Source organism: Notolepis coatsorum (genome assembly GCF_963971535.1).
Source record: "Notolepis coatsorum genome assembly, chromosome: 18".
Classification (NCBI taxonomy): Eukaryota; Metazoa; Chordata; class Actinopteri; order Aulopiformes; family Paralepididae; genus Notolepis; species Notolepis coatsorum.
Genome location: NC_140182.1, coordinates 48,184,567 through 48,211,232, shown reverse-complemented (window position 1 = coordinate 48,211,232; position 26,666 = coordinate 48,184,567). Strand labels below are relative to the sequence as shown.

The 26,666-nt window shown below is 40.8% G+C and overlaps 1 protein-coding gene across 1 annotated transcript; it reads left to right on the top strand.

Annotated features, from left to right (window-relative positions):
* Window positions 1-8,154: 8,154 nt before the first annotated feature.
* Window positions 8,155-17,241, top strand: LOC311245354 (inter-alpha-trypsin inhibitor; the record flags this gene model as incomplete). The annotated part of the gene is made up of 4 exons (XM_084335197.1): window positions 8,155-8,239; window positions 9,685-9,876; window positions 11,521-11,697; window positions 17,159-17,241. Exons 1-4 carry the CDS (start codon window positions 8,173-8,175, stop codon window positions 17,239-17,241), a joined length of 519 nt encoding a protein of 172 aa, XP_084191323.1. The 5' UTR covers window positions 8,155-8,172.
* Between the last annotated feature and the right edge of the window lie 9,425 nt (window positions 17,242-26,666).

Genomic DNA, 26,666 nt, shown 5'->3' with positions numbered 1-26,666 from the left:
TCAAGTCCTCGGATATGTGGGCTCCGAGGTACTTGAAACTGTTCACTCTCTCAACTGGTGCCCCGTCGATGCTGAGGGGGCTGTAGTCCTTGACCCCCGACCTCCTGAAGTCCACAATCATCTCTTTTGTTTTGCTGACGTTCAGGGAGAGGCAGTTCTCCTGACACCACTGTGACAGGTTCTCTACCTCTTCCAGGTAGGCCCTTTCGTCGTTGGCAGAGATCAGGCCCACCACTACTGTGTCATCAGCAAATTTGATGATGGTGTTGTTGTTCCGCTGTGCTACGCAGTCATGTGTGTACAGGGAGTAGAGGAGGGGGCTCAGAACACAGCCCTGGGGGGCCCCTATGTTGAGCGTGATGGATGAGGAGGTGCAGTTGCCGGCTCTTACCACCTGGGGTCTGCCCGTCAGGAAGTCCAGGACCCACTGGCACAGGTCATAGTTCAAGCCCAGGTCCCTGAGCTTGGCTATGAGTTTGGAGGGGACTATGGTATTGAATGCTGAGCTGTAGTCGATGAACAGCATTCTCACATAGTTCCCCTTCCTCTTGTCCAGATGTGATGCTGCTGTGTGCAGCACATGGGCTATGGCGTCCTCCGTGGACCTGTTGGGGCGATATGCAAATTGCAGAGGGTCCAGGTTGATGGGGAGGGAGGAACAGATGTAGCCCTTCACTAGCTTCTCAAAGCACTTCATGGCTATGGAGGTGAGGGCTACAGGGCGGTAGTCGTTGAGGCAAGCGGGCGTAGATTTTTTGGGTACAGGGATGATGGTGGACTTCTTCAGACAGGTGGGGATGACGGCCTGTTCCAAGGACAGGTTGAAGATGTCAGTGAATACCGGGGCCAGTTGGTCGGCACAGACTTTTAGGACGCGGCCGGGGATGCCGTCCGGTCCTGCTGCCTTCCTGATATCCACTTTTTTAAAGATCCGTCTCACCTCATGCTCTGTTACCCTGAACACTGAGTCTCCATCAGCAGACCCCCCCCCCCCCATTGCCGTGGTTTGTAGGCTGGTGTTGTTATTCACAGCCTCAAACCTCGCATAGAAGGAGTTGAGATCATTTGCTAAGGAGATGTCACTGTTCAGTTTGAGGGGGGTTCCTTTGTAGTCTGTCATTGTTCTGAGGCCCTGCCACATGCCTCTAGAGTCAGCCTGTTCAAACTGAAGTTCAACTTTATCCCTGTAACGCCGTTTTGCCTCTATTACTGCTCTCCTGACGTTGTATCTTGCCATCTTGTGTTCTTCCATGTTGCCTGTCACCAGCCCGGTGTTGTATGCTGATGTGCGCACTTTCAGAGCCTCACGGACGGATTTGTCTACCCAGGGCTTTTGGTTTGGGTAGATATTAATTTTGGTGGTGGGGATTATTACTTCTACCTGAGTACAGACATAGTCAATCACCGTTTCGGTGTATTCGTTAATATTGGCTGTGTTATCACGGAGTACACTCCATTCTGTGCTTCCCAGCACTGCTTGGAGTGACTCTACTGACGTCACGGTCCAACGTTTAACCTCTCGCGAGACCACCGGCGTTCGCTTGAGACACTGTTTGTACTTAGGCAAAAGAAAAATTGCAGCGTGATCGCTTTTACCGAATGGACTAAGAGCCTGTGACTTGTACCCATTCTTAAATTGCGAGTATACATGGTCTAATATGTTCTCGCCTCTGGTGGGACAGGTCACATGCTGATAGAAATTCGGCAGCACCTTTTTAAGACGCGCGCACCTTTTTACACACTTTAGGAGGCATATCTTGTCCAGCCTACATCAAACTTGTCAAATGTTTGTCTTAAATAGGACAAACATGTCAAGTTTGTCCTATTAAATAGGACAAACATTTGTCACGTTTGATGTAGGCCAAGATATGCCTCCTAAAGTGAAAAAAAAATTCCAATGTTTTACAAGGTGATGTTTAGATTTATTTCACCACATGGTGGCGACATTCCCACAAGTAAGTTAACTACTGCTTAATGGCTTATTATCCTGCTCATCATGAACTGTGTGATATCCTACAGTACCATTGTTTTCAATATAAAAGTGACAAAACAAAAATGTTCCCATTTAGAGCTGTCAACATTTTAAATGAAAATGTTTTGATTAGATTAGATTAGATTCAAATGTATTGTCATTATACAGCACAAGTACAGTACAACAAAATAAGTTTGGCATCTAACCAGAGTGCAAATGTAACACTAAAGTGCAATAGTAATATACAGGTGATTAAACTTGATATTAAATAGTAAGAGCCAGCAGTATAACTAGTAAGAGTAGGTAAAGGATGTGTACAGATATAGTGTCTACAGGTATGTAAAAATGATTATATACAGGTGATGTGGATACATATATATATACACAGTACAGCAAATATAAACATATATGGTATATACAGCATTATTATACATGTAGTTGGGGGCCTTAGGGATATTTTCGTGCAAATTTGTGCAAAAGCACCAAATTTGGCCCAGATGTAGCCCAGAGTATGCTCAATTGATTCAGCCAGGGTGCCCGAGCCGGCGACCCCGGGGCCACCCTGGTGGCCAAATCAATATGGCTGCTGTCCGAAAAAGGTCTTGGCTATAACTTTTGAACCAAATTAACTAGAAATACAAACTTGGTGTCTATTTTATGTCTTTTGACTATTAGAAACGCATTGGAATGCTTATCTTTACAATTGGGTGTGTCTGGGACCCTAATTTGCATATTTCCAAGATGGCGACTACCCGAAAGTGAGTTTTACCAGAACTTTTGTTTTTTTTTGTCTATAAAAGTGAAATTCTATATAACATATAATTAAATCAGAATCCGAATCAGACACGTTGATTGCCAGGCAATATTTATAATGTCAAATAAACCTAAACAACAATTGGTTGTCAGGCGTAACAACAACAAAGGCGAAAACATGACAGAACAACAATAAATACTGCACAATACACAAACAATACAGAATCATACCCTACATTAGCCAAAAATGACAATCCACATACCACATCAAGGTGCTCAGTCTATAGATATAAGTTTATGGGGATGGATGTGCTCAGTCCTTTTTATTTACCATGGGGTGAGTGATTGTGGATAGAAGCTGTAGGTGACGATTTTTATATCATAATCACACAACCAGATTACTTATTGTCATCTCATTGTAGTCTCGACCCTCATTGTTGGTACAGGCAACCTCACAGCCACATATTGAGGTGCAATGGACTCCAGCTTTGCAGCGCCCTCTACATGACTTTTTGCAGCCGCAGTGGAGGAGAATGGTGCAGGCTTTACTGGCCTCTGCAAGATGAGTCCAGTAAGGTTCCCAAGTCTTGGTTGTGGAGTCCCAGTACCAGCTCTGTACCACCATGTACTGAACTCTGGGATATTTTGCTGGACAGAGGTCGCCTGGTTCCAGTAAAAGGGCATAGCCTGCACCATTCTCCTCCACTGCGGCTGCAAAAAGTCATGTAGAGGGCGCTGCAAAGCTGGAGTCCATTGCACCTCAATATGTGAACCCCAGAACCCACCTCACCCCTGCCCACTTTGACAACCTAGGATGGCTTAGAGTAGACAACAGAGTACAGCAACTTGCAATGGGCCTGGTCTACAAGATACACTATACGACCGGGGTGCCCATGTACATGTCAAAATACTTCCCAAAGGTCAGTGAATACCACAACCACTACACCAGAGGAAGCTCAACAAATCATGTTAAACCCAGATTCGGCTCAAACAAGGGACTAAACACGTTTCGCAATTATGCCACAACAATGTGGAACGCCCTACCCAAAGCTGTAAAGGAATGTGAATCCCTGCCCACATTCAAAACCGCTCTTAAAGAGCACCTACGGGAGGCTGCAATTCGAAACTGGCCACCGTAAAAATGCCCAAAACCCCCACCACCTCCTAATAGACAGTCTCCTCCCCACCGCATGTATATATTCCCTCCCCGCCGTATGTATATTTCTCTCCCACCCACCCACCCCCTCCTAATGTACAGTCCTCTCCCCATCATATGTATATACTCTGTCAGGATCTAGGGGTAACAGTACTGTATATTTGAATACCGTTTATGTCACAAATGTATCAGTACTAAATATGTCCCTATGCCATAAATGTCATGTATGTTGTGTATGTCATAAATGTCTATATGAATTGAAAATGGGGGACCCTGATGGAAACAAGACAAACGTCTTTCTCAGGTCTGCATCCCCTTAACAATTGTATGTATTGAGCCGTACTGTATTGTACCCATTCTGCAATCTGTTAAATAAAGTTTTCATTCATTCATTCATTCATTCATTCATTCATTCATTCATTCATTCATTCATTCATTCATTCATTCATTCATTCATTCATTCATTCATTCATGCCAACTTCGTGAACCCTTGCAAGTGATTCAGCCACTGCTGTTTCCATAATGTCTTGTGTGTTGAGTGCTACAAGGTAATTATTTGGTAGAAATGGATTTCTGTGGGTCTCCATAAACTCTGAAGGATTTGACATCTTTCCTGAACATGACCTGCAAGCTATTTGCCTCTTTGTGATGAGATGTTGACGATGATGTGCTGCTGTTATACACAGCTTCAAACTCTTGCACCTCACCAACCTTGTGCAGTCAGGCCCTGCAAGCATGAAGAGTGTGAGGGCTTCAGGGCTTTCATAGAGTCTAGCTGCTCCACCACAGGACTGCAGAATTTTGTTTGATTGCTCATGGGATTGATCTTTTGCAATCAAGCTGAACTTACGTTCTGACCGCTGCACTACGAATTTCCCCTTCATGAACTCGTCATAAATGGCAGGATTTTTTTCAGGCAGCTCAAACATGTCTCGAACATTGACGGGTAACCAGCGAGCGTAGTTTGTGTGATCCATCATGTGAAACCAAGCACAGAGCTCATCACACACTTGAATGTACAGCTTGAAGTGTCCTTCTCGGAGTGACCGAACGAATCGACAGAACAGTAACTCTAGCTCCATGATGGTAGACCAGTATTTGAACTGTGGAAACTCCGCTTGAGATTGTTTGTCCCACCTTTTGAATGTTTCAGATGGGCCCAGAACATCCACACAATAAGCAGAGTATGCCTTCTGCTTGAGAATATGAAGGGACATGAGAGTGACTTGATGAACATAACGTGTGCGTTTGATATGGTGCTCATTGAGGGCAGACTGAGCTCGTTCTGTAGTCAAGACCTGTGCATGGGTAAGGACGGTGGTCCAACCTGAATCGCGGAGCAGCTTGCCCGCCATAAGGTGAGCTTTGTCTTCGATATGCAATGCTCCCATCATTACGACCAACTTATCTTCACCAAGTGTCGCAGGATATTGCCATTGGAGCTGCTTGGCTATAGCATACAATGGTTGATCAGCACCAAGGACAGCAATCTGGCCAGGATTCAGGAATGATGTGCCTTTCAAGTTTCAAGTTTCTTTAATAGTTGTCATACAGAAGTACAGAATACTTTTATACAAAATGCTTCTTACTGTTCTTTCTGTGCTAGCTCCATTGCATGCTTCGTCATGGATGCAGATGCTGCTTTATCTGGGAATAAGGGGTACACTCCTATCTCTGCACGAGGTTTCACTGTGTCATCATTCATAAGCTGCGAGTTATAACCTGACCATGTAATAACATCATCTTCACCTATGTCTCCTGATCGAGAACTCTTTTCCCATGCATCAACCAACTCTCATCTTTCACTTTGGCTCCACGCACAAGATCATGCAATGGTTGCACAGGATCAGTGCCACTTCTGGGTGCCAATATATCTATATTATATTATATTATATATTCATTGAGTTCCGCTGGCTTAACAATTGTATATGTGTCTGGAAGTTTGGGTGTGGATGAATCTTCAGTGTCAACTTTTATAGGAGGACGCTCAAGTCCTAGATGGTCATGAGAGATGATTTGTAGCACTCGTTCTGTGAGTAGTTCCCTTTGCTCTACCCATCTAGATTGTCAACATCATAGGTGAAGACATCTTGACAAAGATTAGTAGGAAGAACAATATCTTGTACTTCTGACATTGGGTGATGAGACTTGCTATTTTCATTCTCGGTTTCAGGTTGGCATCTTCTGTATTAGCTGCACAGGGTTTGAGGAGTGCTGGACCCTGGAGGACGATATCATTGAACACTCGTAAGGGTTCGGCAACAGATGTTGTGAGACAATCTATTTTGAGATTGAATATTCTATATTCTATATGCATATCCAATCCAATCCAATCCAACTTTATTTATATGGCACGTAATAACAAAGTTGACCAAAGTGCTTCACAATCAATCAATACAGTAAAAAAACACATAGACTAATCACAATACAATGTACACAGAACTACAAACAGATTACGGCAGCATACTGTACATTTCTTAAAATTCTAGGGAGAACAGATGTGTTTTTAGATGGGATTTAAACATTGGGAGCATTGGGGCCAGCCTTATGTGGGGAGGCAACTCGTTCCATATTTTAACCTTTTTTGTTGCACTGCTCTGGGCTGGGAGGAACAGTATTTCTTTTTTGATGCATTGGAAGTACACAAGGAAATTATTAAACAAAATCTTGAATCTTGAAATCTTGTGAAAAGGGGATTTGTAAGATGAAGACATGTTGGATATCTTTGTATTGTGTCTAGAGCAGTGTTTCTCAACTGGTGGGTCGCAGGGCCATTTTGAGTGGGTCGTAAAAATAAAAAAAATAAAGTTAAAAAACAAAAGAAATCAATTTTTTTATATTATTTTTTTTTCACTACTTATCTTTGTGAAAGTGGCTTCTCAGCTCTGGTCCAGCTGAAGACAAAGCGGAGGAACAGATTGGACATTGAGCATGACCTCAGAGTTGCTTTGTCTACCATCACCCCAGACTTTGAGACTCTTGTCAGGAGCAAACAACATCCCCAGTTATCCCATTACTTCCCTGTTATGTTAAGCTAAGAAGTCTGCTAAGAAGCATAATTATTTATTATTATTTTATTTCATTGGGTTTTTAGCAATAGTTGCACTTTTGTTGCACTTTTTTGTGTTTATTTCATGTTTTGAAAGATTGCGTATTACTGCAATTTTTTCATTTTTACATAAATCATAGTGGTTCAAAATTGTGGGTCGCGACTTAATGACTAAGGAAAATGTTGGGTCCCGAGGCTAGACCAGTTGAGAACCACTGGACTCTAGAGGACCATACTACCTTGGCTCATGACAAGGATAATCAAATACTAAAAGTTCATCTCTAATGTTGTGGTATTTGTTCTTTTGAAAAGCGAATAGCCCAAGTGAAGAAATAACCGGATAGGATGTGAACTTCCTCAAGTCGCTCATCTGACTTTGACACAATATGAAAACATGGAAGCTATGCGGGAGGCCTCTGCCAGATTTGCAATTGTAGACTTAAATTGCTCAACGTACTTAGCGTTTTGTTGCATTGTGTTTCAACATGCTTCAAGAAACGGCGTAGAACCCTATCTAACTAGTTCTTTAACATACTGACCAGTGTCTGCCCCACTGTGTCGCTGTGCAGCTGAGGTCATATACAGTAGGTCATATCAGAATCTGGAGGCCTGAATGTCCAGGGGCTTAAATGATGCCCGTTTTGTAATCCTAAAATCTGGGATATGATGACATGAATACAGTTGTATAATAGGATTCAGCATGTGTAAGATATTCTCACACATTATTTGCTCCATACAAGGAGCTAATACATCTGCTTAAAGGAACAGGCCAACATTATGGGAAATACACTTACCGTCTTCTCCAGAGTCAGACACAAATGTACAATTTTCTAGTAGAAAGCGATCTGGACGGATGCTAGCCTAGCTCAGCACAATGAATGGAAGTGGATGCATAGCGGCTAGCCGGGCTAAAACTCCGGAAGAGGCAGTCAACGTCTAAATTGGTATCCATCTTCTCGTCTGACTCTGGAGAAGACAGTTTCCCATAATGTTGCCATGTTCCTTTAACCCATAATAATGTAAACAATCTATTATATTATAGAAACCTATTGCTGCCTATCGACATCCCGATGATACCAATCCCCATAGTTTATTTTGGCTTCAAGTGAGATTCACACCAAGCGAGTGATATGAGGAAAAACACGGGTCCAAAGGTTAATAATGACAACGACCAACCCACTGCCATTAGTCTCACAACACTTCCTTCACTCCGGGACAGAGAGCCAAGAGAGCAGAGGCGAGATGAAACATCTTCTAGTTGTTGGAGTTGCTTTTGCAACGTTCTACATTTGTCATTCTCAATTCCCAGGTACATGCAACCGTTTATTTCTTCTGAATGAAATTCTGTTTCATCAAAGCTATAGGTCAGTTTCTAGACATAAAATTTGTCTTCAGAATAGGCTACGTTATTAATAAAAGGGCTGGACTTTTTATCTTGTGTTAGCCTGCTATATCATTGTAATATTGAGCATATCTTCAACGCCTTTCATTAAATAAAAAATATGCAGATTCTAACATTTCAGTGTCATTGAAACCAAAGCAACGTGACAAAGCTTCTCTTTCAAAACCTTTTTATGACCTCATTATCACTCTGATGACGGTGGCTTCACAGTTGGCGGTTTCAGTCTTGTACAGTAACAGATTAAAATTACATTTATATTTGTATAATGTCATATTATATTATATTGTCATGCATTATAATATATACAATCATTGTCTAAGTTAATAGTATCAGTCCATTTTGTGGGATTAACTGAGAAATTAACATGAATGTAACCGTCATATGAGTGATCCTTGAGGTTTTGGGGATTGTTGTCCGTTATGTATATCTGGGTCACATCTCCGTCATACTGGGTTAGGAAACCATTAAGGGTTTCTAACTTTCTTTTAAATGACCATTCTCATGTTATGACTTGCACCTAAAGCCAACAATGACTGTCTCTGGATAGTGTAGACATGACAAAATGGAATAACGGAATGGTGTAAATGTTATGCTGGAAATGTTATTTACACTTATTGTTAATGATTGTGCTGCTGTATATGTAGACTCCATTATCCCTGTCTGGTGGCTCCTCACCACTGAGATCACTGCTGACTGAGTCGAACGTGTTGCTCTAACTCAGGGGTTTTCAGAGCATTTCCGAGACTGTGGTGTTTTAAACACATGACATGACAATGTGTGTTTAGTTACGTCGAGCCGACTACACATCCTATAGAGTGCATAAACAGTGTGTCCTCCGCTCGGCCGCCACCATGGCTTCTGCACAAGACAAAATACATCGGCTGCAGTCGCAGTCGGATATGATTAGTTGTTTTATTTTATTGGGTCATTTTCCAAGGGAACCCTATATCCAGGGTTCAGTGTGTTCAGTGTCTCACCCTGAGACTTCATCTCAGCTTCTAGTCGCTATACCAAAAAGGTTAGCCTCGACTAGTTTCCCTCCAAAACGTCTTCATCTTTTTCTGTTAGAGAGACAGTTTGAACCCACTACTCCTACTGTGAAATCTATTAAGGGCAGGGAGTGGTCAAAACTAACCACGGACCTAAATGACACATTTTATTGCACTCATAAAAAGAAGGAGTGGATCTCTCTGGTGATGGGGTTTAGTTAAACATTAGCCATGCAAACTGAAATATCTGCTGGTGTTTCTCCCACATTGACATTAGTACTGTTTGCAGAGTAGAATAACGCCTTTAAACATCCAGTAATTAATACCAACTACTTTTCTATTTGTTTTCTTGTCATCCAACAGAGTTCTGTAAGTTGCCCCCCGTCGAAGGCACTGGCTCAAACCTATATATACTTATATATTACGATGCGGTGAAAGACGCGTGTTATCCTTTTAGATTCTACGGGGAAGAAGGAAATGACAATCGTTTCATAAACGACAGGGACTGTATGAGGAACTGCTCGGCCAGGTCGGAGGAAGTCTACCCTGTGGACGGTGAGATGACCTTTTTGACACTTTTAAATATAAGATGAAGTGTTATATTTCATTGTTCAAAAAGTTTTGCATAAAATTCAGGCTAAAAGAGGATGCACGGGAGCTAAAGAAATCCTGGCAGATATGCCCTTTATTATTGCTATAATCAGAGGACTTTGGAATGGAGGAATGGAGGACTTGAAGCAGAGTTTTAGGGCCTTCAGGAGTCAATTACTATGAAAGGGAGCTTCCTCGATCACAACTCATTATTAGGTCTAATGCTGGGTTTCTCAAGGTCTGCTTCAAGCTAAACATTTTATTAATTTGTTTATTTGTCAGGGACAATGCAAAAGAAAACTTTGTAGCAAGTTACAATAACAAGATACAGATGCATTGCATGTAGGATTTCTAGACAAGGCTAGACCGCTGTCCCTGGTTAGGCTTTTCTACTTAAAAGTGGTAATTACATATCGATATCATCATTACCAAAAGTACATAAGTTAAAATGAGCACATAATTAATAGTGACATTCTTTACATGATCATACAACAATTAAGATAATTATATCACATTAGGTAATACATACAGTCAGGTAATGTTTAGGTAGAGTTACTGTACGTCTGGAGAGGAGCACATTATGACCTTATTGTATCAATGCCATGCTTTATATGAACCAAATACGTGTCACAGTAACACCTTTTATAGATGGCCCCTTAAAATTCAGTCAACTGACCTATCTCAAACCCGCCCTCTTTTCTTGATCCTCCAATCACAACTGTCAAACCAAGGGAAGCTACAGTTTAGTTTAGTTTAGTTTAGTTTATTAGGATCCCCAATTAGCTACACCATTGCAGTAGCTATTCTTCCCGGGGTCCACAAAATAAACTTACATTGTGACTGTGCAACATAATACTTACATCATAACATGACATTACAAGTAAACAGGACAAAGGACTGTAATCCACACATACACAGACAGATATAATACTTACATCATAATATATAAAGTTAATCCGGACAAGGACTAGAGACTTGGACTAGTACACACAAGCTCCAATATACAATTATCCAATATACAATAATCAACTATTTTAAATAGCTAAGAATACTTAACTGTATACACTATATATATGCCCACTATATGCCCACACATACACGCCTAATAACATTGTGATTGGAGTATCAAGAAAAGAGGGCGGGTTTGAGATAGGTTAATTAGTCCATTAATCTATTGATTTGGTCCAAGTAAACCAAGACTTTGTTTGTCGATTAGTCATTTTTCTATGCTTTTCCTCCCCCCAACGTTGAATGAGTTGTCCTTAAGAAGCCATCACCCTGCATGGACTGTGTGAGGGAAACACAGTTTGCTGATTAAATATATCAGTTGGTCGACAAAGTCACTGTTTGAGTAAGGCGTATAACAAGGACAATAAAAGTCAAGCAATAGGAATATGCCATCAAGTGGTGAAGAAGCATAACAGCTCATGGCACAGAGCAAGATCTGAGAGAGAATATTTCAGGCACGTTGGAAACATTTGATATATGATATTATGATATCGTGATATTATGCTAAATCACTAGAAGACGAGTTGTCTAATTTATGTACTGTAGAATGAATCACTTCAGTGTTATTGTTAAATACGTCCCTTTCATTCCTCCGTATAGCGGTCAAAGCTTGCCTCCTACCCATGAAACACGGCGAATGCCTGGGTCAACACCTGCGCTTCCACTACGATGCCGTTCATGACAAATGCAAGAAATTCATGTGGACTGGCTGTGTTGGAAACGGAAACAGATTTTTGGACCACAAGAGCTGCAACTCCAGCTGCGACGGTGTCCACGGTGAGGGGCCTACGCCTGTAGAATACTGACAATGACAATGCAGTATCCTTTAAAGAGACACTGATCATTTAGCAATCGTGTTCACTATACTTTTATATATTTCTCCAATGTATACAGTATTTATGTAACAAGGACCTATTATGTCATACATTATGACATATTGGAGGTGCTGGGATTGCTTAGACGAAGAAGAAGAGGCCAACTAGTAACCAGAGGGTCACTGTTTTTTAACTCCAGCACCGACAACAGAGTGTATTACAAAGAATGGTATAGCTCTGCCCTTGAGCAAGGCACATAGCCCCAGAATTGCTCCTGCGGGCAATGGTGTGCTCTGACCTCTCTAGAAATGTGTAGGGATCTATGTGGATCTAGGAGGGACAGGCCTATAATACTTTCAATTGCCTTGTGTAAACTGACAATAAAGTATAGCCTGATCATCTTCTTATTTGAATGTTGGGCAACACTTCACCTCACGGGACACAGATGATGATTAGGTGGGACTACCTCGGAAGTCGGACTGAGCTATAATGTATGGCAGTAAGAACAAATATTATTTAACTGACAGATTCACTTTTACAATTAGAGGTAAGTAGATAGAAAATTCAGCAATAACAAGAGTGAGTGCCATACCACGATGATTTGGCACCGGCTGTACTGCTGGTCTCAGGCACCAGGCTGAAAGCAACTGATGATTTTTCAGTGGTGTGTTAATATACTGAATAATTCTTAATGAGTCCCTATAGGTACTTAGCCTAATCGTCATTATTGTTTCCCTAAAGCCAAGTTGTACTGGCTTATATTTATTAATAATGGTTTTGTTTTCAAGATGACAGAGAGGCTGTGGAAGAGGATGAGCCTGACACTCCAGTCGGTGGGTACACAGAGAGCTACATGATAAATGTACTGTATGTAGTCTTACATGCTGAACACAGTAAGGAGTTATTAACGAAATAGACAAAGAACCATTGCTGGAATATTTTCCATGTGTTTCAGCTCAAATATCTTAAGTGTTGGTGATGAAAACATTTAATACAGACAGATCCATGTTTTCATCATCATGAGTAATGTATTTAAAGGGGCATTTCACCTAAAAACAATAGGGATTTATTTTGCACATAATCTCACATGTCCAAAAACTCAGTTTTGCACACAATAATTTAGTTTGACAGTTATTGGGAGTAATTTAGTTTGAATATAGTTGCTAGTGATCATATGAGGGACATTGAATCCTTGTTAAAAAAAAAATATATATATATATTTTATATATAGCAATACCTTGTCTTAACATGAATGAATGAATGAATGAATGAATGAAAACTTTATTTAACAGATTGCAGAATGGGTACAATACAGTACGGCTCAATACACACAATTGTTAAGGGGATGCAGACCAGAGAAAGACGTTTGTCTTGTTTACATCAGGGTCCCCCATTTTCAATTCATAGTGACATTTATGACATACACAACATACATGACATCATGACATTTATGGCATAGGGACATACATGACATACAGGTACTGTTACATTTGTGACATATACGATATGCAAATATACAGTACTGTTACCCATAGATCCTAACAGAGAATATATACATATGATGGGGAGGAGACTGTACATTAGGAGGGGGTGGGAGAGAAATATACATACAGTGGAGAGAGAATATATACATACGGTGGGGAGGAGACTGTGTACATTAGGAGGGGGTGGGTGGGTGGGAGAGAAATATACATACGGTGGGGAGAGAATATATACATACGGTGGGGAGGAGACTGTCTATTAGGAGGAGGTGGGGGTGGGGGGGTTTGGACATTTACGGTGGCCAGTTTCGAATTGCAGCCTCCCGTAGGTGCTCTTTAAGAGCGGTTTTGATAGGGATTCACATTCCTTTACAGCTTTGGGTAGGGCGTTCCACATTGATGTGGCATAATTGCGAAGCGTGTTTAGTCCCTTGTTTGAGCCGAATCTGGGTTTAACATGATTTGTTGAGCTCCCTCTGGTGTGTGTGAGATTATGTGCAAAATAATTGAATAGTTTTTTTGGTGAAGTGCCCCTAAGCCTCTTAACCTGCACCCCCAAAAGTGGCCATTTTAGTTTTCGTTTTTGAGGACTGCATACTTTTTTTGAAAACCAGAATACTTTATACTTATAGCACATGCATAAGCCTGGTCTCTTTTGAACGATGACATTCTGAAGTTTATGATATAATAAGGATAATTCACTTTTAGTGCTAATGAAATAGAGTAACATAGGTCTGAACTTGAGTTGTAGAACAACTTGTTACTCACGTATTTCTGTAGTAGTTGCAATATCAGAAGTAGTATATCCCAGAAAAATTGGTATGGCTGACGAAACACACTGGGTCCATAGTCTGAAGTCTTGCGTAGTATATGTCCAAATTTCATAAAAATCCGTTCAGAAATGAGTGCTTAGAAGCGGTTTTGGTAAAAACTGAAAAGAAAATAGCTCTGAAAAACATTTCCTCATTGACTTCAATGCTATCGACGGAGAATTCTCTTCCTGGTTTGCCTCGTGAGTTTTCAACTAGATTCCTGATTCGCTAATTCCCACGTTGGAAAGCCACACTCATTCGTCGTTACAACCAGTGATGCCACAGATTACTTGTAAAAGTAATCTGATTACTGATTACTGATTACTCCTTTAAAAAGTAATCTTAGTTACTTTACTGATTACTTGATTATCAGAGTAACTTAGTTACTTTGAAAGTAACTAGGTTACGAAGTCGTCCCCCCTGCTGCTGCCACAACATGAGAATGACAAAAAAAATTAGTAAAATGTACTCAGTTTGAGTAAAATGTACTAATAGGGCAGGTAGGCCTATCTTGCTATCTATAGATCTATAGATTTCACAAAAGATAAATGGTCAATAACACCACATGTAGGCTGATATGAAGCCTACCTTTGAGGCCTGCCCCATTCAGATATGGTTCTACGTTATTATTATTTATTATTGTGTGAATGAATGAATGAAAACTTTATTTAACAGATTGCAGAATGGGTACAATACAGTACGGCTCAATACATACAATTGTTAAGGGGATGCAGACCTGAGAAAGACGTTTGTCTTGTTTCCATCAGGGTCCCCCATTTTCAATTAATATAGACATTTATGACATACACGACATACATGACATTTATGGCATAGGGACATATAGGTATTTAGTACTGATACATTTGTGACATAAGCGGTATTCAAATATACAGTACTGTTACCCCTAGATCCTGACAGAGTATATACATATGATGGGGAGGGGACTGTACATTAGGAGGGGGTGGGTGGGTGGGAGGGAAATATACATACGGCGGGGAGGGAATATATATACTGCAGTGTTGTCAGTCTACATACTGCAGTATGGTGTTCCATGTTCATGAATAGTGCAATGCAAAAGATGTTTAACTCAAAGGTGGAACATACTGTTTGGCTGGTGCAGCTCCCAGTCCTGTAGAAGTCGATGGTCGTGCTGTGCTGTATATTCCATATGCGGTAGACAGTATTTTGTTTCCTCCGCAAAGTGAATGTTTTTTTCACCCGGCTTTTTAGCTTACACAAACGTTAAGTAGACTAGTGAACTTCCAGTGCAAGAAAGCGTTACGAGCGCGAGCGTCTCCCTGCTAGCTCGCAGGTCAGCCTGATAATAACAATACAGACAGCCGCGCCCACCAGCATGGCTCAACACGCGAGGTTGCGTGCTGTGACGTCACTCCCCAATACAAGGAAAAGCTTTCCAAACGTATATTTGACTGTCGAAAACGAAAGAAAATACTGCATTCCGCCTGCATTATGATGAGATAGTAACGAAATAGTAACGCACAGCCACTTGGACAAGTAACTGCAATCAGATTACTGGCTTGTAAAGATTAACGCGTTAGATTACTATTTTCGGGGAAAAGTAATCAGATTACAATAACGTGTTACTTAGTAACGCGTTAGTGGCATCACTGGTTACAACCCTGTCCAATAATTTTCGAGATTGCCAAATGATTGACAGAGGTAGAGGCTCGGACGTCGGGAGTGGTATTTGAAAAAATAGAAAGTCAGTGTGCTTCGGCGCACGCCGAACATATCGGCATGTAACTCGAGCCGCTGAACGGATTTTGTCGCCTGAAAGGGCAATTGACGGGAAACAATTAGGCCTTCTATCTATATATTATATACAAAAATATGCACACCCGAGCCGCTAGAGATTGAACGAGAGCTGCTATTGGTCGAGCGCCAGATACGTGACCGAACTCGCACCAATTGCGTCAAATAAAACTCTGTGTTGACCAAGTATCCGTTCGCGAGGAAAGATCTAGTCCCGACGTTAAAATTATGATTGCGCAATATGGGCTAGTTTGTCAATGGAGAACTTTTTGTTCCTAAATCTACACCAATATATCTTTCACCCAGAGTGAAAATTGTGTAGTTCGGGGAGGTGGGAACGAGAATCGTTTTCTAGCCACTTCTCAGCCTTCACCATACGGCCTATGGTGGGCAAATCGTCATTAAAAGGACCCGGAGCCGGATGATTCCAAGGGCCCAGCACTGAGGGGGGGCCCCCCAAAAAAAAACATTTTTTTTTACTAGACATCACTCAGGTGTATTATTCATGCTCTCATTGATACTATGTTTGTTTCTGAAGTGTGTGTGTGTGTGTGTGTGTGTGTGTGTGTGTGTGTGTGTGTGTGTGTGTGTGTGTGTGTGTGTGTGTGTGTGTGTGTGTGTGTGTGTGTGTGTGTGTGTGTGTGTGTGTGTGTGTGTGTGTGTGTGTGTGTGAGATATATAGAGAGAGAGGGGGGGCTTTGGTAGACTATTGCATTGGTCCATTCATTGAAGATGAACGCAATGTGACATCCTTTACTAGGCTCACCCACCAACAGTGCAGGTGCTGAACTGCTGATCCAAATGTATAGGTAAAAACCATATTATGCGTTTTCATCAATAAAAAAATGGCCAAAAATGTTTTCGCTTACGCGCGCTTGCATTCACTGGGGGCCTACAAATACATTCTTTCATGGGGCCCAGAATCTGGAGCTACACCCCTGGGTGCCAGTATAATGAGGGCCCAACAATGATTTTTTTTTTTTTATGTATTTAATATATTTTTGCCATATTCACATTATTCTGTTAGTGTTTGATGTGTAGATGGATATTAAAGAGTAATTTGAATCTTAACACATCAAAAGCTATTTTTTATTAGTCCAATAGGCCATTAGCTGCTATACTTCTAGGCTCATACCAACATTATGGGAAATGCACTGACAGTGTGTCTTCTCCAGTGTCAGACAAGAAGACAGATACCATCTCCTCTATGCGTCCAGTAGAAAGCTATCTGGCTGCACATTCACTTTTAGTGACATCTGTATACAGTAGGAAATGGTTGTGTACCATAGAGGAGAACAGCCTACAATACAAAGGGACAAGAGTGTGAAATCTTTCTCTGCCGCTTTTGTCTTTACAGCCCTGATCTGTGGAATCGTGTTTGGTGTTGTTGGTGCCATCATCATCATAGTTGTGGTCGTTCTGTCTGCACAGTCAGGGTAAGGCAATATCATCTGTTTCTCATGTTTTCCTATAGAAAGATGAACAAAAAACGATTTGGAGCAACTAAAAAGTAATAGGAAATACACAGCTCATTGTTTGAGTTCTCAAGATTATTTACTGTATATTGGAAATAATGCTTCTTTTCAAATGTTGTCTTTTCCAGGGCTGGCTCCAAAAAGCCGTCAAAGAAAACCAAAGAGCCCCAGACAGAATTACCTCTTCAGGAAACTCCCACTGAAATTTCGTAGACATAGATCACTGTGTCATTGAATGGTCACTTCCATAGTTGCAGCTGCATCTTCTATTGGCCTTGCGAAGGGACGTCTTTGCCACAAATCTTGTAATTAAACGGAACACAATTGTTGCAATTGATCTACCTCAAGTTCCGCCCTCTTCTATTTATCCTCCTCAGACCAGTTGTGATTGGAGGATCAAGATAAGAAAAAAGGGGTGGGGTTTGAGACAGGTCGATTGGGGACAGTGAGTTTTATAATACTGTACACAGTGGTCTATTTTAACATATGAGGTGAGATGGCCAGCTCCGTTTATATCTGTTGAATGCAGTTTTATGTGTATTTTAGCATGAATGACTACAACAACACATACAAAAAATAGGAGCTCCAAATTGATTCTCCCTTATAACCTTGTTAGTTAAATAACTTAGTTCCTTCACTGACCTCTTGCCAGTTCGCAGGGAAATATTTTCTCTCTTGGACATTGAGTTGAAAGGAAGGTCCTGTTAGCTGATTGACCTATATATAGACCGCTCTATTTTCTGAGCAACAGAAAAGAAGGCAGGGCTTGAGATACGTCAATTGGCAAGCTAAAAGAAGTGCATACAGAAACTTTGTCCAGACAATGAATGTGACAAATGTAAAACAAATTATAATAATAAAATACAGCAAGGTATGATTTAATAAATATTAGGCTATTCTTTGACAACCTATTTCATTGTAGATACTCAAAGTGACATGATTACTCGCAGATAAGTCTACTCAAAATAATGCATAATTTCCCCCCAATTATTTTTTTTACTAAACACTTTTCCATCGATGTTGTTTGTTAGGTCTATAACCTGTTTTTATATGTGACCTATGTCTCATATATACTGTACATGAGTCTGGCTCATGTAGTGATAATAGTGGACACATTCATTATTAGATCATCTTTACTACATTTCATTCTTTCATTGGATAGTATAAGATTGTGGTTAGAACTTTATTTTCTTATTATGTCATCTGAAGATCCTGGGTACAAATCCAGGGAATAACAAAAGTGAAACATTAAGGGCCTCTATATGAGTTATCTAACAGGAACCCATAACAGGAACCTAAAATGGTGCTACTTTTTATTTTATTTAGAGTGTATGCATCTTTAACAATCCATGTGTAATTTAAACATACATATTGATTATTTGTGTTTCCGATTTCATACTGTAAGTCAAAAACTGTTGAGGCTACATTAAAGAACCCCTCCAGATGTATTTGAACAACAATTTGCATAAATGTTTTTTCCACCAAATTGTTCAATAAACCACTGAAATGCACCTCTACACCTTTACCCTCATTGATAATGCAAGGATCTATGAATATGCAAATAGCACCAATTGATATTTACAGATAATTCCAAGTTTCCAAGTTGAGACATATCAATACCTACTCAGCTATGCTGAAGCTAAGGGTGTCAAGTTACCACTTATTATACAATGGCATGCACATTTCTTGATTCTGATTGGCTGAAACAGTCAAGTTAGACGTTGTTATTTCGTATAACACACTCCACGTGACCCCAGATCCCTCCCACAACCGAATTACTTTTATTTTTTTTCTGAATGAGACTGAATGAATCCGCCATAGATAGACAAATGGAAGTATGGATATATTCGTAACGAATAATTAAAAAAAGATACAGTCAACTGGAATATGTTAGTTGTTTACACATATGTTGGATTATGTAATTGGTTTGTCATGACCCATTGTTAAAACAATAATAAATCGCGGGATTTATATGAAGTTTGTTGTTAGATGGCATGCTTTGTAGCACCTCCCTCTGCTTCAAAAGGACACTGTCACACGAAGCGATTTCACTGGATGTCCCAGACACAATGGAAGTATGGATATATTCGTAACAAATCATTTAAAAAAGATACAGTCAACTGGAATATGTTAGTTGTTTACACATATGTTGGATTATGTAATTTGTCATGACCCATTGTCAAAACAATAATAAATTGCGGAATTTATATGAAGTTTGTTGTTAGATGGCATGCTTTGTAGCACCTCCCTCTGCTTCTAGACACGGAGGCATTTTTTCCTACTTTTCCTGTGGATGTTTTGTGAATAAATCTTCATTATGCTTCAATTACTGTGTGTTTATTGTATAGCAATAAGGTTGGGTGAATTCGGCCATTGTATAAAAGCATTACATCACTTGAAGTCGTGTTATACTCATTAGATCACGCCTACGACCCTCCGCTGCGCGTTGGGCCTAACAACCACCCCTAGGTGTGATCGAATGAGTATAACACACTCCTGTGCATGATGTAATGCTTGATTGGACCATAAGAGGTTCAACCTATTAGTGATATCACACATGCAACTCAGATTTCACTCAGGGAAGTACAGAGAAGCTCTCCCTCTACAGGGGAAGAATGTGAAAAAGGCGCTCTGGTGACAAGTTCTGCACAAATAATAATCTGTATAGTCAAAGTCATGCCTCCAAGAGGAATTAACCATACAAATGTAAATGGGGGGATCTTTAAGGCCTATTTTAGAGACAAAATACAGACTAGGTTTTAGAGCTTCAAAACACAACATGTAGGCCTAATACTCATGTTTAGTTATAACATACTCTGTGAGTGTTTGCAGCTTTCCGACAATGAATTTAATAATTAAAATAATGTTTCCAGTTCTGTGTTTTGATATTTTGATTGTTGATCTTAATTGTTCTTAATCCAGATATACTGTAATAGGCTAAAGCTGCTGCAAAAGATCAAAACACAGGATTGGAAACATTATTTTAATTATTAAATTCATTGTTAGCTGCTTAGGCCTGGACTGGTGAAGCATTTCACAATAATTACAGTTAAAGTATGGGAGTTTCTCTCTCCGCCCTCATGTCATTGTTAACCAATCACACAATAATCTTCCACTTTTTCATCTCTTCCCTCAGTATGGTCACACAACTGTGTGACTGCCCCAGAGGTTATAACACACATTTTTTATTTGTATTTCTTTTTTGCCTTACTTTGCTCCCATATCAGGACAAGAAGGCCCTACAGAGAGTGGTGCGCTCAGCCGAGCGTACCACGGGTATTGCACTACCTCCCCTGCAGGTTCTATACAACAAGAGGTGCAAATCCAGAGCCTGCAGAATAATGAAAGACCCTCACCACCCCGGGCGGGCCATACTTTTTTTTTTTTGGAAAATCAATGGAGTGGGGTGTCTAAAATATGTGTTTTCTTGTGGGGAATTCAAATATGGGATTCTTTTTCTAATCGGATAACTCCTACCTACATTGTTTTGGATTTCAAAATGGCCGATTTGACCATTTTTCACCCCTTGGCCATACATGGATGCCAACATGAATCTGAAGGAAATCCTAACATGCAAGGTGTCTAAATGATGTGTTTCTTAATGGGGAATTCAAATATGAGTTCATTTTTGGCATAGGATAACTCTAACCTACATAATTTTGGATTTCAAAATGGCCGATTTTACCATTTTTCACCCCTTGGCCATACATGGATGCCAACATGAATCTGAAGGAAATCCTAACATGCAAGGTGTCTAAATGATGTGTTTCTTAATGGGGAATTCAAATATGAGGTAATTTTTGGGATAGGATAAATATAACCTGCATAATTTTGGATTTCAAAATGGCTGATTTTACCATTTGAACCCATTGGTATTGTATTACAAATTTGCAAAGATAAAAAATATATGGGAAATCATTTATAATGACAAAGCCATCAAATGTATTAACAAGTGAACTGTATATAACTGGATACAACTCCAAAGATCAATAATAATAATACTAACAATAATAAATTGTATTTGTAATGCACACAAACACCTAAGTGCTAAATCTCGATCTCCTGACTTCTTGAACTTCCAATATCTTGATTGGACTCATTCTTGGATGGCAAGATCTCCTACTGTACTGCTTTAGCCACCAACCTACAAACACAAACTTAAAGTCAACGTCAGCCATAAATAGGTGAGCTCTTTCCAGAACTACTCAGCAGAAACCTCTGTAACCATTTTAACAAACGTCTCAATGTATTGAGAAAATCCATGGGCCTCCATCAATCCTCTATCTTCTTAAATTTGATCAGGTTGCACAAGTCCTGCTTGGATTCATTCTTGGACATCAGCCTCCTGCTGGTCTCCTGAGCCCTGATCCCTCCATCCCTTTTTTTTGTGAAAAGTACTTAGCAGAGGCCTCAGTCACCATTTTAACAACCCTCTCGATGCTTTGTGTGTGGCAAGGCCAGTCGAGAACCTCCATGGGGGTGTTGATTAAGTTCTTCACCTCGGAGGTGCTTAGGGAGCAGGTGAGAGGTGGCTCTGACAAATCTTCTGACCAGCTGATTAAGCCACCAATGCTGGAAGCGTCACTATTGATGTGAGGTGTTCTTCTGATCCTGACACAGGAGTCTCCCAGCTGAGTGTCTGGATCCCCCTCTCCCCTGATGGCCAGGATTCTCTCCACCCCCTCAATTCTCTCTTTTTGATCCTCAGAGCACAGCAGTGTTTGGAGGATGGCTTCACTGTGGGCATACCAAGCAGATCTTCTCACAGTTGGCATCACAACATCCAGCACCTCCTTCCTCTGAGACTTGAGGCAGTCCAGCTGAAACAGGATGTGCCTAGGCCCTTCGATCCAGGAGTGCTTGACCTTCATGTTGAACCAACATGGATAATACACTCCAATGATGAATTCCACAATGCATTGTAGATTATTCAGGTTGATGCTTTGACACCCAGAGCCTGAGGAGTCTGTTTGCTGTGGTGAGCCAGCGGCTGTGGTTTACCGGTCCAATCTCCAGCAGAGCCAGCCTTGCAGAAAGCACTCCATCCCTGATTGCACAGACCAGCTTATAGCCATAGTGTTGATCAGTTGAGAGATCTTGAATGATCTTCTCAGGCAGCTTGATCAGCGGAGGGCCAAGAAAGATCCTGGTGAAGTTAGGATTGGTCTCCAAGTCTGTAACAGAATCAAGGAGCTGTCCTATTGGCCCAGACAATTTGTTGTCTGACAGAGTAGCCCCATCAACTTCAACAATGAGACGGCGCAGTGGAAGTTCACCAGTGTGCAGGTTGCACACCAACCAGACCAGCTTTCTCCCCAGGTGCAGCTCCAGCTTCCGCATTACACCTGCCTTCACTCCAGTGTTGACATTGGTCGAGTCTCCTCCAATGGCCCACAAGGTCTTATCAGAACCTCTCTCTTTCAGCCAGGCAAACAGGACCTTAGCAATCTTCTCTGCATGGGACTCCTCTTTAGTTGCTTTCTCTGGTGTAAAGTGGAACAGATAGTTGCTGCCAGGCTCACTAGCAACACTATAGTGTTCTTCCTTGATCTTTGCAGGAAAAGATTGGTCACTGCCCTCAGCTTCCATCATCACATTGGTCATGTCAATCCGGCCATCAAAGAGGATACAGGAGATCCCCCCTTCCTCCCTGCACTTCTCCTCAAACTCTTCCCCCAGCTCTTGCATCAACTTTTCTTGTGCTCTCTTAACCTTGTTCTTATCAATATCTTTACTTGTGTCATCTTCTAAGATGAGTCCTGCATCAATCAGAGCTGCAGTTGCTATAGCTGCAGTTGGCCTTAGACCTATGCCATACCTTACACTAGCAAGGGCGATGTTTGGAATCTCATCATAATTTTTCCGTAGCTTTGCTGAAGCTGCAGGGTCAGTTTCAGGAATGAGCTCAACTTCAGGGACTGTAAGGAAGCTCTCAACATCCTTCCTGGCAACCTTGTCTGCTGCTGCAAAGCTTTCTTCTTTGCCCCTTCTCCTTTTCTCTGCCTTCTTTTCCATCCCCTGCCTTTCCAATGTTTTAAGAAGATAGAGGATTGATGGAGCCCCATGGATTTTCTCAATACATTGAGACGTTTGTTAAAATGGTTACAGAGGTTTCTGCTGAGTAGTTCTGGAAAGAGCTCACCTATTTATGGCTGACGTTGACTTTAAGTTTGTGTTTGTAGGTTGGTGGCTAAAGCAGTACAGTAGGAGATCTTGCCATCCAAGAATGAGTCCAATCAAGATATTGGAACCTGGCAAAGTTCAAGAAGTCAGGAGATCGAGATTTAGCACTTAGGTGTTTGTGTGCATTACAAATACAATTTATTATTGTTAGTATTATTATTATTGATCTTTGGAGTTGTATCCAGTTATATACAGTTCACTTGTTAATACATTTGATGGCTTTGTCATTATAAATGATTTCCCATATATTTTTTATCTTTGCAATTTTGTAATACAATACCAATGGGTTCAAATGGTAAAATCAGCCATTTTGAAATCCAAAATTATGCAGGTTATATTTATCCTATCCCAAAAATGACCTCATATTTGAATTCCCCATTAAGAAACACATCATTTAGACACCTTGCATGTTAGGATTTCCTTCAGATACATGTTGGCATCCATGTATGGCCAAGGGGTGAAAAATGGTAAAATCGGCCATTTTGAAATCCAAAATGATGTAGGTTAGAGTTATCCTATCCCAAAAATGAACTCATATTTGAATTCCCCATTAAGAAACACATCATTTAGACACCTTGCATGTTAGGATTTCCTACAGATTCATGTTGGCATCCATGTATGGCCAAGGGGTGAAAAATTGTCAAATCGGCCATTTTGAAATCCAAAACAATGTAGGTAGGAGTTATCCGATTAGAAAAAGAATCCCATATTTGAATTCCCCACAAGAAAACACATATTTTAGACACCCCACTCGATTGATTTTCCAAAAAAAAAAAGTATGGCCCGCCCTACCACCCCAATAACAGCCTGTTCCAGCTGCTGAGGTCAGGCAGACGCCTGCGAACTCCAGCTACTAGGACAGAGAGGCTTCGGCTCAGCTTCTTCCCCCAGGCCATCAGAGCCTTGAACAATGAACACTGAGTGCCACAGAACACTGAACTCTCCACACACAAGCACACATGAGCACACACACAACACGCACGCTGTGCACGCTCGCACACTAGCAGCCACTTTAACATGAGCAGGCACACACTCATGCTGCACACGCCCACACTTAGGGCCACAAAGGAAAGGTCACTTTAAAAATAGTATAGCAACAGTAACAGTGTATTGCACTACCAAAGGACCTAACATGTCCTACATGCTCTGTAAATAACTATGTACGGATACCGAGATGTCCCACTATATTACCTGTGTATTGCACAATGTTGTTTTTATTGGATTCTATTATATGTTGTACTACTGTATTGCACATCGTTGCGGGCAAGACCACCCGCATTTCATTGTATACTTGTATGCCGTGACAAATAAAACTCTTGACTTGACTTGACTTGACTTGATATCGTTGCACTGTCATACTATAAATTTTTTCCCTCCCATTTTCTCCCCAATTTAGTCATTATGCCAATTCCCTATGTCTCTGTTCTGGGGAGGGTGTAGATTACCACATGTCACCTCTGTCGGTTCTGGGGAGGGTGCAGGCCCGGACTGGCCTTCAGGAGCACCGGGAGTTTTCCCGGTGGCCTGGCCTGCACATATTAAAAAAAATAATAATAAAAATTTACTTTTTTTTTATTATTATTTATTTTTGTGCCAGGCCATTGTTTCTAGTTGTGGCGGCACGATAGTTAGATAACCTAGGTGGGTGGGGAACAACCAGGATTTCACTGTCTGCGACAGAGTTGGAGAACTATCTCAGAGAGAGGATACAGAGGTACATTGTGTCAGACCTTTTAAGGGCATATAGCCATGCTCATTTTAGTTTGATTGTAGTCACGCCCCCTTTTTGAGATGATTTATGACCCCTAAGTCCCGCCCCCTTCACTGATTGGTCAAGGAGTCAAGGAGGCGGGACTTCCGGTTTCGAGGGGAGGGACATCCGGTTTAGGAGGGGAGGGACATCTGGTTACGGAAGGGGAGGGGTTGTAAGGGCGGGGACATCCGGTTTCAGAATGTTTTTTTTTTCAAAATAAACGTTTTTTTATTTTTTATTTTTTCAAAATAAAAGTTTCAAAAATAAAAGTTTTTTTATTGTCAGAAATAAAAGTATTTTTTTCAAAATAAAAGTTTTTTAATTTTCAGATTAAATATTTCAGAATGTATGTGTAGGGGAATATTTTTAAGAAAAATACAATGTATCTATCTTCACAATAAATGTATGTGGACATAAACATTTCAAATGTGTGTAGGGGATTTAAGAATAAGTGTATGTGTTCAGAATGTGTGTGTGTGTGTGTGTGTTTTCTTGGATACATGCAGTGTTTAGACACTTGTGTGTGGGGATTAAGAAAAATACAATGTGTCTGTTTAAGTAGAGAATGCTTTCTTCCAAGTGGTATGGTTTCTACCATCCCCAAGTGGCATGCGTCTCCCCTCTGTTTCTGTCTACCTCTCAGTAGACTGAATATCTCTCCCTCTCAGTAGACTGTCTCCACTCCGTAGGCTGAAATGACATTCAGAAACACCAGCGCTATGACATCCCCTTCGCTGTCATAGAAGTCGGGAGAATGACGATAGCGAATAGGAGGGCTTGAAACTACTGTATGCACATTGTGTCACTGGGGACCAGATTTACGACCTTCCGACTTCCTCTTTCTGCAGAGGCGTGTGTGTGTGTGTGTGTGTGTGTGTGTGTGTGTGTGTGTGTGTGTGTGTGTGTGTGTGTGGTGTGTGTGTGTGTCTGTGTGTGTGTGTGTGTGTGTGACTGCTCTGCTATATTCCAAATTACAAATGTAATGTGCCTATATTTTAGTTTCATGGAGAATGCCCAATGCATGTTTAGGGGAATATTTTTTAAGAAAAATACAATGTCACAATCTTTAGACTTCAGAAAAGAAAAACTACAAATTACAATGTGTCTATATTTTAGTTTCTTGGGTTTCCCTTAGTGATCATGTCTAAATAAAAAGAAAATACAATTGGCTTCATTGCTATAAGCCTTAGGCATCAAGTGCTCACACTCCATAAAACAGATTAAAGTGCTGCCCACGTCTGGGCTAGTATCAATACCAATACCCTTCCTTAAGGGTTTACATATATTGTATTATTATTCACATTAATTATTACACTTAAAGATATGATTAGGTATAAAAGTTATATGTGATAGCTTAAAGAGCTGTGCTGAAAATAAATTTCTGTGTGGGTGTGTGTGTGTGTGTGTTCGGGGGTGTGAACAGGGGCCCTCTTAGGTGTCAAAACACTGCATGG